The following is a 20,756-nucleotide window of genomic DNA, read 5'->3' on the forward strand; positions in this document are numbered from 1 at the left end:
TCTACTACTTACAGATAATAATTAATTTCGACTTCATTAACGTTTATTATTTAATAACTTCGATGATAAAAAGTCAGATATAGACATATTGTCTACTGAAATCTGGAATCATAGATAATATATACAGGGTGATTTAGAACTTATCCAAAAAAAATTCTGGATGTACAGGGGACCCTTACAAATACAATTTTGTAAAGAAAAAATCAAAAAGGTCAGTTCGAAATTGATTTAAAAATACATTTCTGCACGGCACTGGAAACTGGTCCACTGTAAAACCTGACCTTGCACAATGCGACCGGTATGGCGGCGTGATAAAAACGGACAAAAACTTTCGCAAGGAAAGAAATATGTAAATAGAATTTTATCGCACCTATTTTATATCGGCAAATTCAAATGCTTTTGCCTTTATTAATTATTATTAATAAAATTAATTTGTGTTTTTAAATAATAAAATCATTTGACATACCCGATGCTGCAACAGCAATTGTTCAAAATTTTATCCACTCACGTGTAAACACATTTGGGTCCGTCTTACTCACTTTCTACGAACTAACACAAATGATGTCTTGCTTCACCATAACACAAATACTTCACCATAATACAAATGTTGTCTTGCTTCACCATAAATTAAAACGATATCCATCAACTCTGAGTTGCTATACATGCAAGCTATTTTTGACACTAACTACTAAAAAACTGATGTAAATACCACAGATAACAGGTAAAAACTACCGCAATGACGGATTTCAGTATTAGGAGTCACATGGCTCTCCACGCGTATTGCGAATGACGCTAGAGACTACAGTTGTCCAGCTATGTAGTGGTTTAATGTGCTGTAACTTCAATAATTTTTTTCTCAGAAATTGTAAGTATTTTACAAAAAATTTTTTTACAATATTGACTACATTTCTCATGCCGCATCTATTCCCAAATTTTTTTGGATAAGTTGTGAATCACCCTGTATATCTATTATGTATGATGAAATTAAACACCAACTGCAAGGCTTTTACATTTAATAAATAAAGTAATTAAATATAGATAATTCGAACCAATCTTTCTCATACGATTTGTTACAGCGAAGTCCTTGTAGCATCCTATGATTTAATAAGACATTACAATGATCCTATCTATCGCTATCATTTTTGTTCGTGTTTAGATTTTTTTCAAGGCGATGAGGCATTTTTATTCATATTTGTTTATAACGCCAACAAAATCAATTTACTGCCTGTCCTTCAGAAAAGAAGAGATAAAATGAATGTTGAGGTTAAACAATTGCTTAGTTCTGATTAAGTAAACACTTCTTTAATTGTAAACATTCTTGTGCTGTAATGATTTTTTATTTCCTAGATTAATGTAAATGAAAATTGCAGGCACGATTAGATATTTTTTTAATACAGGATGTCTCAATATTCCATGTACATGGAGCTCCACAGATTCTTGGTATCGAAATAAGCAGATTTGACAAAAATAATGTTTTTCAACAAACTTTGAAATGCCTTGAAAGGTTTTATTGAAAGGAGGAGGGTCGATAAGGCCGGTTTTCGGCCCTACAGAAATTCATCCTAATCATATGGAATATGTTCTTTGACCTTCAGCAACAATATTAAATCGATTCTAAGCAATTCGGATACAACCCCCCCAACCCGAACATTAAAAAATGCTTAAAAATTTAATAAAACCATTTTCTTACATCTGGTGTTCAGAATCATATAAATAATATTTTTCCGGCACAATTTTAGTAAAAAACACTTGTTTATAATTATAAAGGTAAACTCTTATCCTTTTCCCCTTCTACTCCCCCTCCCACTCGACTGCATAACCTCAAAAAGACACTTAAGTAAAGAACTGAATATAATTATACATCGTGTAAAAAGTGCCAGCAATACACAGGGGATTCACTTTAAACCAGCACCCCAATCAGAGAGAGGCAAGGGGACTCACATCAAACTATATCAAAAAATATTAGAAATGAACTGTAATATTATACTTAAAACTTATTTTTATGCCTGTTTATAAAAATCAGAGAAACAAGATGGAGGTTTAAGGAAGAAAAAGATATACGCTCGAATGGAAGGAGGTGGATTGACCTATTTTTAAACTAGAAACATTTTATTATTGTTTATATTAGACTGACAGATAAATGTTTTTGTGAAATCTCTTTGATATTGTTCAGTATCTTTCAGGGGTTACGTAGAAGGGGGAAAAAGATGGAAGGGGTAGAGGTATTTTACTTCATTTATACACTAAAAATGTTATTTATATGATTATGTGCATCAGATGTAAGAAAAATGGTTTTATTATGTTATTAAGAGTTTTTGAGTGTCTTGCCTAGAAAAGATTTAATATTGTTGCTTTAGGTTCAAAAAACATATTCCATATGTTTAGGATCAATTTCTGATACAGTCGAAAACCGACCTTATTGGCCCTCTTCCTTTGGTACACTACTACTTCCATATGAGACAGTGAATCTGCTCTAATTTTTTGAGGGGTCATGCTAGAGCTATTTTTTGTCTTAAAGATGCAGGGTTTGTTAAAAATGTTTGCATTTGTTGTAGTTCTGGGATAATTATTTATTTTTATTAGGTACATCATATTGATGACAGAAACCAAATAGGTATTCTGATATACAGAAACTTACAATAGATGATTCTCTTACTGTACAATACAAAAAACACATTTTACCGCATTGTACTTTTGTTTTATAAACCAATTTTTTACTTTGACGCCCCATATCTCTGTATCATCATTTGAACTAATATAAGTTTGGTTAAATGCTAATATTTTAGTGTGTACTAATGATTACTAATCAATCGTTTGAAGCAACTGTAAGATATAGAATTTTAATGAAATTTCAGTTTTATTTAAACTTAAATTTAGATTTAATTTGAAATAAAGTCATGGTAGTAGTGTAACAAAATTTTTGAATTAATTTTATCTACTTGTTCATTTGTACAGTTAGATACATTAACCCATATGTCGTGGGATGTATAATTTACTGTTGCTCTAGATATTCAAAATGATAACTTAATTATATTTTTTTTAAATTTACGTCACTACAACCTACGACAAATAAATGATCTGATGATTTTGTTTACCTACATCGCTTGCCACTAAACTGATTTCGTGGTGGTGTCACTATTACTCAACAGGTTCTTCAAAAAGTGCATTAATGGAAATGTTCGATAACTGATTGCACTTTCTATACAAAATTACATGGGCAGTTTTTGCTATCGGCTGTTACGTAATTGTCACCAAAGAATTTCTGCTATTCAGTCTTAATCTAAAACGAAATTGGAATGTGCTGAAAACCTGCTGCGTTGCGAAATCAACAGTTAGAAACAGGCTAACAAAGATTGATTCGTACCTTGTCACAATTTGGCGGTACATTGGCATGTATATTCGAGGCATTTTGCCTTAAATATTAGAATATGGGTTAGATGTATTTTAAGTCTTCACATTTAACAAGCTTTTTGCTTTCCCTCTTTTTAATCAAAATTGACTGTTTAATCCATGAGTTAGAAGTTCTTTTAAAATTAAATGCTTTTTTACTTGACCTTCACCAAAGTCCTAAACCGTATGCAATTAAATATATTTATATTTAACAGCCAGTATACAACTTCGCGAATGGAATCTTATAATGAATATTAAAATCCTTAAGTACTTTGATTTTAATGTTTTCTTTTACATTTTTGACTAGATTATAGTGAACAAGGAAATAACTATAAACTTTTAATTTATTTTAAAATGAAAAGAAAAATAAAACAAAAAATATGCGCAATCTTCTTGAAATCATAGTTCTTTTATGACAATTTGAATTTCAAAAGGAATCCTGAGCACATGTAATTATTATTTTTTAACAGGTATTTTATTTACTGCCGATAAAATATAATCCTAGTGGCAGAAACGCTATGTAATTATACAGAAACATTTGCCGTGTAGCAGAATCTTCTATTACGAATTATCTTGATTTGGGACAATCTATATTTACTTCTTCGAAAGTCGCCTAGTTAAAAAATACATTTGAGAGCAATAAAAGTTGTTTAGTCATTAGAAAGCTATTTCAAGTACCTGCACATACACTATAATGTATAATTCTTTCTACTTTACTTCCATATATTTTCTTCTCTAAATCAATAAAATTTGGACTGAATTAACTCCAAGGAACAACGACACAAAGTAACTGAAAAATTGTCTTGTTAAAGTTCCCAGAAAGTTTACATATTTCTTCAAATGCAACATTAAGCTACATTTTATGTAAACTTACCTCAGTTCTAGGTGAATATGAATTTTGAATGTCAAATGCTAATAACCAAAACGGCTTGTTACGACCTTAGTGCCAATGTCATGAATAAAGATTGTAGTAAAATCGCAGGGAACATTTACGCTTTAATGTTACATTACTCGCTTCTTCTAAAAGGCCTTTCCTGTTTTGATGATTGGCTTTATTGGATGCATTCCAGTGTTTTATAGGCATTATTTTTAATGACTTCATAAAATCAAGCATTGGAAAACGAAACGTAATGCTATTGTTTTTTATGTAATATTCTCTATTGCAAACATTGTAACATAAATCTGCTACTTTGAAATCGTTTTTATTATAGATCAGGCAAGTTAGACAATAAACCAGAAAATTATTTCTGATGAACCGATCGAGTTGCGGTTTTCCGCATTGTCTTCGAAAAAATATCAGAAAAAAGTCTTTCTATTACACTTTGGGGTGGATCGAAACTGCATTGCGGGTGCATAAAGTGCATCTTGGAGTGCATCGATTTTTCCGAATTTTCTAAAAATGGTCAAAATTGACTAAAAGTTGTAGAAATTTGTGTGCACGGGTTTTCGGGGTCGGAAATTCCGAATCTGACCCTGAAAAATATGCCCGACGGCCCTGGGGCCCCTCAGGGGAGCAAGGCTTCTGTAAAACATCGAAAAGCTAAGTAATTGCCTTCTAAATTTCGATAATCGGATTTTGTCGCCTAATTGTTATGCATTATCCGCAGTCGCACGGGCCCAAGAGATTCTTTTGAAAATTCATGATCCTTGAAATATTCTTCGGTTTTAAGGAATATTTATTCAATTTAACGAAATGTGTCTCTTGGGAACGGATTGTCCAGGATTTCTCCAATTCTACGACAATTTTTCTCAGTGATAGACAAGCTAAGATTAATGGATATTTTCCAGTGTCAGATTCGGAATCCCCGACACCGAAAACCCTCGAATAGAAATTTAGAAGGCAATTACTCAGCTATTCGATGTTTTACAGAAGCCCCCCTTGTCCCCTGGGGGCCCCAGGGGCGTCGTGCATACTTTTCAGTATCAGAATCGAAATCCCCGACCCCAAAAACCCCTGAGTGGGGATTTAGAAGGCAATTATTCGATGTTTTACAGAAACCCCCCTTGCCCTCTGGGGGGCCCCAGGGTCTTCGGGCATATTTTTCAGGGTCAGATTCGGAATCTCCGACCCCGAAAAGCCGTGCACACAAATTTCTACAACATTTAGTCAATTGTTACCATTTGACAATGCCGAAAACCGCAACTCGATCGGTTCATCAGAAAAAAATGTCTCCGTATTCTAGGTGATTTTGGTCTAACTTGCCTGGACTATAACTGCTTCGGTATACCTATTTTAGTACATCGCGTTCAAATGGCAATAAATAAATAACCATCATTTATAATATTTTATATTATACTAATAGGAATGAGAGGAATATCGTTGTTACTTTACTTTAAATGTATAAGGTAAATCAAATTCATTCTAAAATGTTTCACATCAAACGAAGTCAGATGTTAACGTATTCTGTCCAAATAGTACTAATAAATTATTATCGATTATTATATTTATAGTATATATAGACTTCATTTGATGAAAAGTTTAGAAGAGTTTTTGGACTGATTGCAATGCCGTCGATCTTGTTTCTTGACGGTTCAGGAGACATATCTTCTTCAGAAGAAACTTAAGTTGAAGTCTTCAAGTGCTGATTTAACTCCTTTGTAATTCCTTACACTTATGTTCCTTTAACACAACTCCATAGTAAAGCTGACCAACGCTTTAGAGTCTATTTCGGGGCTTTTTTCTCAAAGGCTTCTTGTACATATTTACCATAGTTGAAAACAAGGCTGAATTAATTTAAACTTAGTATATTTAAAATAAAAGCCTATAATATTTTCTATTGCCATTAGTATCCACTTCAATTATTTTATAGAGTTTTTCTCAACAGCAGAGATAAAATAGAGAAATTATTTTGAACAAAACATACCTTTAATTCAACGTAATTTATTTTGATATTAGTGTTTTTGAATAATTTGAATGCCAATGTTTATTTTATTTTCAGGTTCTTAAACAGACCAAGATGGCCAAGGCAGAGAAGAAAAATGCCGAGAAGAATCACAATGACAAGATCAAAGAGGCGGAATCCAAAGTCAACATAGACTCCATGACATGGAAGGAGAGGTACAACTTCCTTATGGAAAACATCACCGTGGAACCAATGCTGGCCTGCTACATTATACCCAGCGTCCTTGCTAGCTTAGCCACTCAGAACCTGAACCTAGAAAAAGCTTGTAGAGTCAACCTCGGTTATTCCCGGGAAGTATGCGACGCCCTGACTGAAAGAAGGACGGAAAACTACACCATGGAGGAAAGGGAGGTCCAGCAACTCGTCGCTTCCATGGGCGTGTGGAAGACCATGCTCCAAAGCGCCCTTCCTGCCTTCCTCATCATGTTCGTCGGCTCCTGGAGCGACAGGTGGGGCAAGAGGAAACCCTGCATGCTTCTACCCATCGTGGGAGAGTTCATGACGGTGGTTGGGCTGATGATATGTACTTTCTTCTTCTACGAGCTGCCCATGGAGGTGGCTGGTTTCGTGGAGGGCTTCTTCCCCGCCATCACAGGAGGCTGGTTCACTATGTTCATGGGCGTCTTCAGCTATATAGCTGACGTGACCACGGTGGATATGCGGACATTGCGGATAGGTATAGTGAACGTGTTCTGTTCGCTGGGGATTCCCGTGGGACTGGCGCTCAGTGGCGTCCTGTATAAAAAAATCGGGTTTTACGGGGTGTTCTCGATCTCAGCGGTTATGTACGTTATGGCGCTGTATTACGGATACAAGAAGGTTAAAGAGCCGAAGAAGATTGACGTGCCGACGTTGCCCGATCAGTCCTGTGCCTTCCTAAGAGACTTTTTTGATATGAAACACCTCATAGACACTTTTAAAGTAGCATTTAAGGAGGGCGAGAACAACAGGAAATTGAAAGTTATGTCGTTGATGCTGGTGGTGATGGTTGTTATTGGACCAATGCACGGTAAGATGGCAATCTCCATTTGATTTAATTTTTTTGCTCATTATTGTTGTTTGTAGGTAAACTATAGTAAGATCGTATTTGATGCAAAGTAATAAATCATTGCCTGTCAAGGGATCCAGTGCAATACTCTTTTCAGGGGTTTAGAAACTGAATAATTTCTTTATACATTATGAAGGTACGAAGGGATTAGTTCACGTCTGGCACCCTTGTTCCTACAAAAATTCCTTTATTCTCATAAACTATTTATTTTAAATGTAATTTATTATAAATCCAATTTGTTTTTTAAATTCTACGCATGTACTACATTTTAACTCTGTACGCGCCACTGTTGTTTACTTGTTTTTTTGGAGACAGTTCCTGATTTACGACCAAGCTCGCCAGGTTAGTATTTGACGTATAACCGACCACTTCGTACACTCGATGCATCTGGGCGACTACAGCTACTACCAGAACACAGTGCGTATGCAGCGGTATTTCAGATTTTACATTCAATTTCATCTTAAATTTGAAATGGTTCATCTTACGCCTCCTAAAAATGATGAGACGATTTTTCTTTGATAAAAGACCGATAATTTTTTGCTCTAGTTTGCATTGAATACGATCTTACTATAATATTAAATACCTATTTAAAATTATAATTTGCAATTGAAAACTTAATATCAAAATTATTTCAAAGAACTCTTACTGGAATTAAATGTAGGTAAAAAGCACATTAAACAATTTTCCCACGGCTCACCGATTTGAATTTTTCAAAAATCATTTTAAAGCTTCTTTTTGTGATGAAATTTTCAAGTATTCAAAGGCTTTAGATTTTTAGAAATTCGATTTTGAAAATTTTTTAATTAAAAAAAATGTAAACAATTATTATGTAAAAACTATCGAACCGAATTGGATGAAATTAGCATTTTTTGCAATTTTATAAATGATTTTTCCAATTTTTGCAACAACAATAATAATTATTTTTTCGAATTGCAGCTAACTCTATCTTGTTCAGAATTTAATTACAAAACTTTTTTTCTCTTCCATTTTTGTCTAAAACGAATAGTTTCTAAGTTGCCGACGAAAAATCCAAGAAAAAAATGAATTTTTTTGCTATATTTTATACTTTTTTGCAATAACAATTAAGCCCACGTTTTTTTTATTTGCATAGAAAAATTATCATTTCTGATGTTATTTAGAAGCCGTTAAAGCAAAAATCTCCGATCATATGCGTTTTACCCAACCCGAAACGGATATCGCCTGGACTATTAAGCTCAATTAAATTTAAATAAATGTTTCCAAAAATTTTATCAAATGAAGCCAAATAACGTTAATTTTAAACAGCTAGAGATGCTGTGGGACGAACATAAAATTACTGTCGATTTATTCAACAGTGGTTTTTAGATTTAAATCAACAATAACTCAAGAATGATTTTTTTCTCAATAAATTACCTACATATATTTCCTTTTTTCGTTAAAATATAAGTAGACATCAAATGCATATACAGGGCAATTCACTTTTTATGATTAGGACTTTAACCATCTTGTCAAAATAATGTCATTTTGAAGTATACACTTTTCCTTCTAAAGGCTTCCTTTTAGAGATATACAGGGTGTCAGTTTTTTGTGGTAGGATTTTAACAGTTGGTAGAGATTCATTTTTTAATAAGAAAAGTTCCTATAAACGTAGGTCTTAGAACGTTTCGTTTGTGAGATATAGGGCGTTGAAAACAAACTTTTTTTAAGAATTTTTCGTAATATCTCTAAAAGACCAACATATATTGAACTGAAATTTGGTATTAATAACACATTAGTTATGGTGAATAAAATAAAGATAACTGTTATCCATTTCACCCACCAGTGACGTGCCTGAGGTGGGTAACTGCTCCCTTTAAAAAAATAATTCGTACGCCCGTGAATTTTTCTGGAAAATAACATATTTTTTAATTTTTTTAATCTTTTCGGAACAAAACAGATCTCTTTCAATTTTTTATAAAATTAACGGTTTTTAGTTAAATTCATTTGGCATGAAACTGTTCCAACGATATTTGTACCTAATACGTTTGTGAATTAATAAGAAAAATATGATGTGCACTGAAATTCAACAAACACGATTGAATGAATAATAACAGTTGACAGAGTATCATTTTTTAATAAGAATAGTTCCTCTAAACATAGGTCTTAAAACGCTTCGTTTGTGAGATGCAGGGTCTAGAAAACAAACTTTTTTAAAGAATATTTCTTAATATCTCTAAAAGAACAACAGATATTAAACTGAAATTTGGCATGAAAAAACAAACACAGAACTTAAAAAAAGAACTAATTTACACAATGTTTGCGTTCTTATGTCAACGTTATCACATTTAATCGTTTTTGTTGATTATCAGGGTACATCATATTTTTCTTATTACAATTAATGTATTACCAATATCGTTGGAACAGTTTCATGCCAAATGAATTTAATCAAAAACCGTTCATTTTATAAAAAATTGGAAGAGAGCTGTTTTGTTCAGAATTGATTAAAAAATTTAGAAATGATGGTATTTTCCAGAAAAATCCACGGGCGTACGAATTGTTTTTTTAAAGGGGGCAGTAACCCACCTCAGGCACGTCACTGGTGAGTGAAATGGATAACAGATATCTTTGTTTTATTCACTATAACTAATGTGTTATTAATACCAAATTTCAGTTCAATATATGTTGGTCTTTTAGAGATATTAAGAAAAATTCTTAAAAAAAGTTTGTTTTCAACACCCTATATCTCACAAACAAAGCGTTCTAAGACCTACGTTTATAGGAACTCCTCTTATTAAAAAATGATTCTCTATCAACTATTAAAATCCTACTACAAAAAACTAACTCACCCTGTACATTATAAGCTCTTGAAGAAACTTTTGTTTTGATTTTTATTTATTTTTTCCTAAACTATGAAAGCCATTTGTTTTATATTTAGTATGAAGTGTACGAATGAATAGCTCTATCGATTTTACAAATTATTGTGAAAATAAATCAATCATAGGCGTCCGCAAGGGGCTCTGATAACCCCTAATTTTTTTTATAATTTCTACGTCACTGGAAATTTTTCAAGATTAATATATTCTTTTTACATTGCCGTTTATTCTACGGCAAAAAGGTATCTTATTATTCTTAAATGAAATGCTTGGTTTTTGAGAAAAATGGATTTTTATAGATCCATTACATGTGAAAAGTTTTTTCAAGAGTCTCTAAAAGGAAACCTTTGGAAAAAAGCGTATTCCTCAAAATGACATTATTTTGACGAGATCTATCGATGGTTAAAGTCCTAATCACAAAAAATGAATCGCCCTGTATAGAATTTCCAAAATACTCTGTACTGTCTAAGTTTCTGAGTAAGTATTTAGGATAAAAATTCATACGAGTCTCTCTTTTCAAAATGGTCTAAGAGATATCCTTTAAAATATTTTTAACTACTTAAGGGCCCCATATTCTTTAAATAGTGTTTTCCGCAAAGACAAATAATTTCAAACATTTAATAACTGAATAATCTAAAGCTTATCAAATAATAGGAATGTTATGTCATGCCACCTGAATATTTTCAAAGACGCCGCAGTAAAACGAATAAACAGGTGCAAAAAACGATCAAACCATCAAAGTTTTAGGTACTGAAATCTACGAAAATACTAACTTTTTTATATATAACTCTACATGTAAATATTCTTATAACATTTACTTGCTTAGTCCTACATATAAAATTGTTTACTTTTATTTATAAGTACGTGAAAATAATTCTTAAAATGTGGGGTTAGAATAACAGCAAACGCATGTTTTACAAACGCTATTTTTTTAGTTATTATTTTATTTGAGTAAATTTAAATGGTAACAATGAATAAACAAAACATCAAGGATTTTATTTTTGTGCTTACTTTTGTTCTACACGTTTTACTTTTAAAGATTTCAGTACCTAAAAACGCCAGAAATTTCACTATTTCTCAGCCGGGAATATGGCCACCTTAAGTTATACCTTGAAGAAGACAATTATTTCTCTTCATTATTTTTTTATTTTTCAAGCTCGAAATCAAGTAATTCTGTGTCTGAAATCTTCCACTTAACATTTCTTCGATTACAGACTATAAACAATGGTTTAAAAACTTCATTAAACAAATTATATTTAAAAATTATCCTTTTTTGTAAGTCACAAGCAAAAACCGTTATATAATGGAAAACCTTCTGCAGTTAATACCGCAGTCTTTTTACGTTAAAAGCAATGACAGTGGTACAAAAATTATTGACAACTGATCATTGACATTAATAGCCGTTGAGGTATTTGTACCGCAGTTTTTATTTGATATCAGGAGTTCAGTAATTAAATACATTAAAGTAAAATATTGCCAGCCAGCCTTGGTGGAATCCAATACTCGGGGAGTAAAAATGTCTACAAAGTACACCGTTATAATTTCATGATATTCCATAGGAAACATGATATACTAGCAGTGTATGTATGTAACCCTATCTATTTAAACTGAAAAGACTAAATGATATATATCATTTAGTATAAATAAATTTCCCAATAATAGTTTTAGGATACTTTCTCCCATTTTGTTAAGGTTAATAATTATTAAAATTTGACATTAAGAATTACACCTCTTTAAGGAGTATCACATTTTTCTTCGAATAAATATTCACATACCTTCGCCTGTCTCGTATCAATAAAGAATAATAATAATATTAATTTTCCGTTAGTTAATTATAAGTTTATTATGGTGATTAAAGTTAATATATACGAATTACCTACAAAAAATATTGACGCGTGTTATATGGAAAAATTTCAATATACGAACAAAAGATTCCATAAGTGCATCGTCATGCCGAATCTAATACAACTGTGCAGTTACCAACGTTGCTACTTTCTTTTGTACAAATTTTGTAATTTGACCTTCACTTGAAGTAGGAGTTCAGCCTAGAACTAGCCTTTTTAATAGCAAAACGATTGTAGATACACATTGCAAATCTACTAAAAAATATATCCAGTTTAATCACATGATATTCAAATATTCCGTTCACGTGTCGATCATATACATAACTAATGCATTCGTCTTCATAAAGGAACAGTTATTTGAGATGCGAACTATTTTTACAATCAGGTTTTTAGTTTTATAGCCTGTAGATGTATTTGCAATGTGTGCTGTTATGCATTGCACGAGTTGTAGTGAAAGATAAGAAAAGTTCAGTTAACGAGTGTAATTATTTCTATTCGACTCAAACAGAAACATATCTGAACTAACAGTAATGTACAAAAAATAATATGACTAAAACAATTCACATTTCATTTATATTTTGACAACTAGTATTAGAGAAACACATTTTGAAGTTTTCTCTGGAAACATTAGCCAGTGTAGCTAATAAAACCAATGATTAAAAGAAACAAATGATTGTCAGAAAGTGCCAACTTCAATATTTTGAAGAAACACCCAAACAATATCAATATAGCTACCGCACCAGATAGCACGTTAAATGCTGGGAATTGACAACTCAAAAAGGATATAATAAAATTTGGCGTGGTAACTCTTCTACTAGGTAGTAAGTGGCAGTTTTAGCGGTTCCATTTGTGTTAAATGTTAAATAAAATAAATTAAGTTAGAATTAAAAATATGAATTTACCTAATTAATTATTTATTTTATATGAATTCACCTTGGAATGGGATAATTCAAAAACTTGAAATTAATGCTTTTAGATTTGTGCGTCGACATCCAATTTGGTACGATATTAATACCTATGTTAAAAAAATTGCTTTATACAGATCGTATAAAAATGTAGCTAATCACTTTTTTTATTGAATATTCTGTATTTACCGGTAAATAAATATGGCTAACCAATAAATTTACTGTGAATCCTTAGATGGGTACCTACTGCTCTATTAATATTATATATAACATATTATGGTAGCAAGTCAAAGAAACACACAATCATAAAAACAACAATTTAAGAAAATACAACTAAAGCACTTGTTGATATCTAGAATATCTAGAGGTAACATAATTCTCGATGGCAGAGCTGCATATCATGGACGCCATTGGTAGTGCTCATATTTGTGACACAATAAGGTGTTCAAAATAAATAAACAGTAAAATTTCCTTAAGACAAGTACCTTAATTTTTAATTTTTTTGAAAATTTTATTCAATAAAATTGTTGGTATCTCAAGGGGTGGTTGAATACGAAGTTTATTAAAAAACGCACGCACGCACAAAAACAAATCATCAATCAATGATCCCTTACAGATATAATATAATGCGTTCGCTACTGCTGTTGCAATTTTTGACTAACTTTTTTGTTTTGCGACATACGGATATCAGACCTTTTACATTCAACGCAGAACGGGTAATCAGAACTAGAGATGTGAGGAAGATTTTCTGAATTATTTTCTCGATTCAGCGCACCGTTTTCGAGTTATAACCACCTTTTTCGTCTAAGAATACCGGCTAAGCATTTGAATCTTCCTAAAATTTAGCTGGTGGTGTACTCTATCGGCAATTCAGAAATTTAAAACTGCTATCCTACTCCAGACGCTGTCTGGTGCGGTAGCGATATTGTCTGTGGAAACACTATATAAGGCTTGAAAGGTATTTTTATATAATGATAAAGGTCATAATAAGAAGATATTAGAATGATTCAAAATGGATTTTAAAGGGGAATAGCAGTACTTTCAGATAGCATAACGAGTTTTGGGAAACTTTCCTTCATACCTATATAGTGAAAAACCGCATTTTTTACGAATATTTAAATTGGTATATTTCGAAAATACGACATAATGGTGCAAAACAGTGGTAGAATTAGGATTCCGGGTGTCAAAAACCTTCGGAAAAGTATAGCCTGGATTTTTGTCGGCCTGTGTTGTCAGTTCCTGAGCGACTGAGTCTAACGAAAATAGCGAAAACACGTTTGTATACTTATAACATACCCTTTAAGCATGTAAATAAAAACCCTGTACCAACCAAACAAAATCAAATGATGTTCTGCAATTTGTGTTATTATTGAAAGAATCGGTTCATTTTAGAATTGTTCTAAAAGTGGTTAATTCAAGTTTATCACGCTACAGAAGAAAATAAAACATGCTCGAATATATTGAAACCTATAAGATACATTTCTAATAGATTGCAAAAGATAGGTAGTTGAAATTTCTCTCCAGCTATGATGATCATTAACAATTTTGGTAATTTTTTAAACATCGCATTTATAAAAAGTTAGAACGATGATGGTTCTGACCTCATTATATAACATTACAATTTGAACTTTAAAGTGAATTTTCCTCAAATAAGCCACTATGCTAATATAAGCTCAGCCATTCAATAACCCCTCAGAAAAAGTCTAGCCGCGTTAGACACAGCTAATGATATCATTAATTATAAATATAATAGTTATGCACTTTATTAATACCAACTCGATCATTTTTTTCATATTATCTCCACGCGGTTTATTAATGAATATGAACTGAACGCGATCTGATGCAATAAACTTTGCAACAAATACAGGTGTTTCGAGTCAACGACCTATGCTAATTAGATACTCATATCTCTGGGTTTGATTTACTGAGAAAAAATTACTATTAAGCTGTTAGAATTGCATTAATTCATTGCAAAATTACTCACCATGACCTACTCTGTCTTCAGATGAGCGCATTCACCATTCCAATTTCTCAATATTAACATTAATCTAAGAAATATTCAAAGATCAAAGGCGCAGTTTTTGTAAAACAGCCATACTTCGTGAAAGGTTCGCGCAACAATTATTTTTCAGCGTTGTACTGTTGATCTTTAGATAACATGAAAATATACCTAAAGGTTATCTATGAAATGCATATACAGCAAGTCACCGTAGTTTCCTTCGGTTAAAATAAAACGATTTAGACCAACTTATTTGTATCCAAAAGTCAACGCCTACTGAGGTATAGTGTTCCCAATGTGGCACTGCGAAGCAAAAGTTTTTTCAATATAACTTTCAATATATTGAATTGAATTTTTGATCCCCGTTTTATTACATTCAACGCCGAATACGAGTATATTCCTATTTTTCTGATGATCTAAACCAGATATCTAAATGTTAAAAGAGAAAAATTAAGAAACTTGGCATTATAAAATTTAAATGTGAATAATAGACGTATATACATATAAAAAAAATCACAAATTCCCAAAGAAGATTACATCACCAAAAAAAGTCTCCAGCTCAAACCATTTTAATTTCGCAGAAAACCATATCGGCGTCATTGTACAATAACATATAGTACATGTTTGGCTCTGATATGAAGCTTCGCATCGATCTGTTTATTCGATACGTATCTAGTACCCTAATGTCTGCTCTATCGGCCTGGCGTGCCTATGAACAGTACTGATTTTTGCTGAAGGACGTTGGAACTTTGCTTGATCGAGAGACGGCATATTTTATGTTTTTTGGCACTCACAATCAGTAGTATCGTGAGCATAGAGCGGCACACGGTTGACCATAGATTTAGCCTGTTTCTGCTACTACAATACTTATTGCCGCTTATTAGCAGCATAGTATAGATTACTACTGTTTAATAAAACTGTTTCGCATTCATAACCTAAATACAAATATTGCGCAAAAATTTTGAATACGCATGTTGTTGAGCTTTGAAGAAATTGATTTAAACTAAAAGGAGTCGTACAGACGTTTTACTATAATTTTAGTTTTTTTGTTGTTTCTTTGGGGAAAAATGCAAATAAAATTAAAACACTTATCCTTCAAATATGACAAAATATTAGTGGATGTAAATTAAATTTTGTTTTTATACTGTAACCTCAAAAACACGATATTGCTAAAATCCTGCAAATTAATTCAGAAATATGAATTTCTTTACAAATAACTTGAATTTATTAATTCCTGCTTTTCGAGGTTCCAAACAAGCTAGGCATTTTTTAATCAAATGCAATAAAACAAGCATTCGCTAAATAGCTCATTTATAAATGTTTAAATTGCTTCTAGGAATTAGTTCATAAAATATAATTTGTTCACATTATCCAACACAATATGTCATTAAATATAACAATATCACTGTTTATTTGTTTTCGCATTTATTGTTAAAAATTCGTCTGAAATTGTTAGTTATTTTTTGTTTATATAAGCATAATTTTTTTTATTTCTTTTAAAATCATATAAGATATAATTTCGTTCCATCTAAACATGACATTATAGACGAGATAATCGTGCGATTATCGTCAAAAAAGTGTTTTTTTATGAAATTATATAATTTCTGTGACCATCTATAATTAACAAAGACGAAAAACAGGCAGTGTGGTAAGCTTAGCTACAGGCCCGGATCCAGAGACTGGTTTTGGGGGTGGCGCAAAGCACTTCTTTATCATTATCATTATCGTTATCGTTATCCTTATCGTTATCGTTAGCGTTGTCGTTGGCGGTGGCGGTGGCGTTGGCGTTGTCGTTGTCGTTGTCGTTGTCGTTGTTGTTGTTGTTGTTGTTATTTTTTTGATGACGTAAGGTGTAGGTTAGGAAGGGGGACTTGCATTAATATCGACTAACTGCCTGTTGTCGTTTGGAGAAATTGAAGATCTTTAAAAAATGTTGTGCTTTGGGGGTGGCGATCGCCACATCGCCACCCCCTCTGGATCCGGGCCTGCTTAGCTATATGTAAAATGCTTCCCATTTTGTCTACTTAACTCAAATCAATAAAATCACACATTTAAACTCGAAGAACAAATGAAAATACAGGAATTTTGCCGACCGCAATAATTTATAATGAACGTATAATATTTTATAAGTCTCATAAGTAAAATTATTTTTTAATTAAACTACTCGTATTTTTAATAACTCAATTCCAGGGGTTTTCCATCTTGTCCTTTCTTTCCCTACTGCTATGATTTTAAACTCAATTAATATGTAGTATCTTCAAGTATCTGGTATTATTATTAACATTTTCATTATAATTTATTTCAATAAAATGACTTAAGGTTTTTTTGCATACTCATGAATCATCTATGAATAAAATGTGGTTGATAAATAACTAGAAACTAATATAATAATGATTCAGTTATAAAATTAAATGTAATTTTGTTTACAAAATGTAAATTAAGAGCAATAGTAACAAAATATAATTTACATTTCAACTATACAAGATGGTTATAATATACGGATACGGAAAGAAAGAATTTAAAAAAATAAACATTTTCTGAAGGATGTTCAAATTAAAACGAAATATTCTACAATTAACCTCAATGTTTTGCGAAATATCCTGTATGCATTGCACCAGTTTAGGTTAATTTCCCACGATGCAATTTCTTTTAGGAAATTGAACTGCAAAAGGTATATGAAATTGGACTGATTTATTTTTATTGATTTATCTGCTTAAGCTTAATTACATATTGCAATTAAAATAATAGACAAATTAAGAAACAAAAATTCTATTTACAAACATGTTTGCAAATGTATGGTTTTCCTACACTTTTCCTGACATAGTTGTCAGTTTTGATTTTCCTCAAACGAATTTTATATTTTTTATATACAGAGGAGTCACTAGACCAACTATAAATATGTAGTCACAATGTTTTGTAACCCGAGGCTCTAAAACTAAGTCGACTGCTCAATGTGGAACCTAAGGAAAAAAACTGCCTGTTTTTCGTATCTCTCCTGAATTCGACACCTCGCTTCGACACGCCCATTTCTTAGGTCCAGAAGATTCTGTTCTTATCTTATTGGCGGGAACGTGAATATCGGGACACTTTGGCATAACTATGCCATGTTAATAATTACCTAACTGACTGGACTTACATTTATATAAATAATTCTGTGACTAACTGAACTTACAAGTAACTCTACCCTTCCTCTAGTGACTCCGTGTAGCAATACGGGACGGATTAGTCAATCTCATTTAATATATACTTACATAGCTTGGAAAATCCGCCTAAAAACCAGCTATTTGATCTATTACTTTCCTTTCCAATTATTATCCATTTAACAATTTGATTTAATTCTAATTTGGAACCTCTACGCTCTTCTCGTGGTTTCGCGCGTTATTAAAAATATCGATTTCTTTGTTCCCGAAGTGTTTTGGGGTTATTCTAATTATCGGTTTGTAAATTTATTAGTGTTGACTGAAATATTTTACTTTTCGGCCCATCTGTTCCGAGAACTAACCAATAAATTACCACGCGTCCCGGTTTTTGTTACAGTTTTATAAAAATATATTCTTAAATAATTATCAATGTATGAAATAATAATAAATCAAACAACTCTATCCTTTAAGAATAAATGTTATTCACGTAGTTATTACACAGACAATATAGCTTATCGCCAGTTATTATAAGACATTTTTCGTTGATGATTGGTATTTTTTGTTAATGTCTGACTTATAATTCGTCATTAAAATTTAGCCAAGCATTTTATTTGCATCTATTGTAATAGTTATTTCTAGTTTACTGTGTATTTGTAATAAAATTGATATTTCGATTCTTAATGTTTAATATTTACCACAAACAAGTTACACTTTGTACCTAACTTATTGGTTAATCCTTCAAAAAAAACAAATTATTGTGTTAATTGAATCAAAACTAAACACAATGGCGCAATAATTCAATTGTGGTAAGATAATAAGATTAGCTAATCGTTTATTATAAATTTTTCATCATTTATTTATTTGGTACTACGTATATTATAAAGAGCGTAACCATTAATTGTTTTATATTTAGAAAAATGATCAAGGACATGCGGTGTTTTATTGTTAAATCACCAGCTATAACATTTTACCAACAGAATAATAGGATTGTCGGAATAGGGATTTTTTTTCGATCAGACGGAACTCGGTGTTTAAAATCGATTTCGATGCTAATTAAGATGCGGTTTCAATGCAACAATTTATTTTGCAGCTAACAAATGGTCTACATTTAACAAGAAGAAAAAGCGACGACATTTTTTATGCCTGAAAAAGGTCGGTGATCAATTTTGTATGACAAATAACTTGTCAAATGGGTTCGAAATTTATGTTAATTTAGGTTTGATTTAAGATCGGATCAGTTTTTATAAAAGAACAAATCTGCTAGTTTAGCTCGAAATTTATGCGGTTTGATGAACTTCAATATCATAACAAAATTCTTGGATTACTGTACTGGAATATTCAAGACATTTTTACTCTTTTTAGTATAGACAACAACTAAAAAAAAACAAGCAAGATATACCAACAGAAAATAACAGGTGAACACAAATATCTATTCGAAAAATTTAAATGGTAACCTTGTGAACTCAGTTTCAGTAAGGAGGGTAAGGGAGTTCAGTAATTTGATTTTTGTAACCGTTGTAAAATGCCTTGGTTCACTGTTTCACCTTGACGCAAGAATTCAAATGATATTTTTTGAAAAATATTTATTTTCTGTAGTGCATCTAATCATTTATTTACATCACGGTTTCTTTATTGTTGTTTTTTTTTTGTACTTGATGACAATCTTGATCACAACTCAACAAGCGCGAAAACCGCGTCCTTTAGCACAAACAAATTTTTTCAAGTATCATTCTTTCACTTTTAAATAGGCCATCTTCAAGCAACTATATCTTCAAAAGGAATCATACCAATAGTTAGTTTGAACTTGTATAAATTTTAACCAGTAGATTTTGAAAATGGGACACCCTTTATTGTATAACTGACTGAAATTCAAGAATTTCATGTATTTTAGTAAATCTTGATTTTTTTTCATTAAAACATATACAAATCGTCAAATTTATACTGAAATGTTTGTTTTAGGTGAGATGAATGTGGCGTATTTATTTACAAGATATCGATTCAACTGGGATGAAGTCGACTTCAGTATATTTTCCACATACAGCATGGTAACCAACTTAATAGGTAAGTCATTTACACAAATATACAGCTGAGCACACAAATGCTTTAATTGAGACAATCAAAATTACTTAATCAAATGCAATTTTCTAATGACACACATTTACGTTGTTTTGTAAAATATTTTTTCAATTACAGGAACTTCGGTGTCAGTAGGAGTCTTCAGCCACATTTTAAAAATTGACGATGCCATTATTGGAATATATTCATCGATGAGCAAAATTTTATCAAGTTTTGTCTATGGGTTTGCTAAAACGTCTTTAGTTTTTTATTTGGGTAAGTTCCTCACTTGTATAATCCATTTTAAGATTCGCTATATTTCTCATAAGATGTTCTACAAATAGAACTAAAATATTCACTATAGTAAATGTACCAGAACCACTATTAAACCGTGTAATTAATTTTTGTAGTCTATTCTTATTATTCAAATGGTCTGATTGTTATGTATGTCTTGGTTATTAATTCATTGTTAACGTAATAGCTTTGTTCCTAGAGGAATCCAAAACAATTTCTAACAGTCGGCCGCTTGCTCATTCCGATATAATGAATACATGCTCATTGTTTCGAATCAAATGTGATTGGGAAACTGTTTCTAAAAAGATTAAGTACAAATTAGTATACAAAGTTGAGCGACATGTATA

At 31.7% G+C, this 20,756-nt stretch overlaps 1 protein-coding gene across 1 annotated transcript in view; it reads left to right on the top strand.

The window, feature by feature from the left end:
* LOC108912080 (proton-coupled folate transporter-like) overlaps positions 1 to 20,756 on the top strand; it is a 60,694-nt gene that overhangs the window by 22,767 nt on the left and 17,171 nt on the right. Inside the window, exons 2-4 of the mRNA XM_018717241.2 lie at positions 6,330 to 7,302; positions 20,020 to 20,121; positions 20,254 to 20,391. Coding sequence (XP_018572757.1) covers positions 6,330 to 7,302; positions 20,020 to 20,121; positions 20,254 to 20,391 — 1,213 coding nt within the window. The remainder of the gene's footprint in view (positions 1 to 6,329; positions 7,303 to 20,019; positions 20,122 to 20,253; positions 20,392 to 20,756) is intronic.

This window comes from Anoplophora glabripennis, unplaced genomic scaffold (assembly GCF_000390285.2).
Source record: "Anoplophora glabripennis isolate ALB-LARVAE unplaced genomic scaffold, Agla_2.0 scaffold570, whole genome shotgun sequence".
Classification (NCBI taxonomy): domain Eukaryota; kingdom Metazoa; phylum Arthropoda; class Insecta; order Coleoptera; family Cerambycidae; genus Anoplophora; species Anoplophora glabripennis.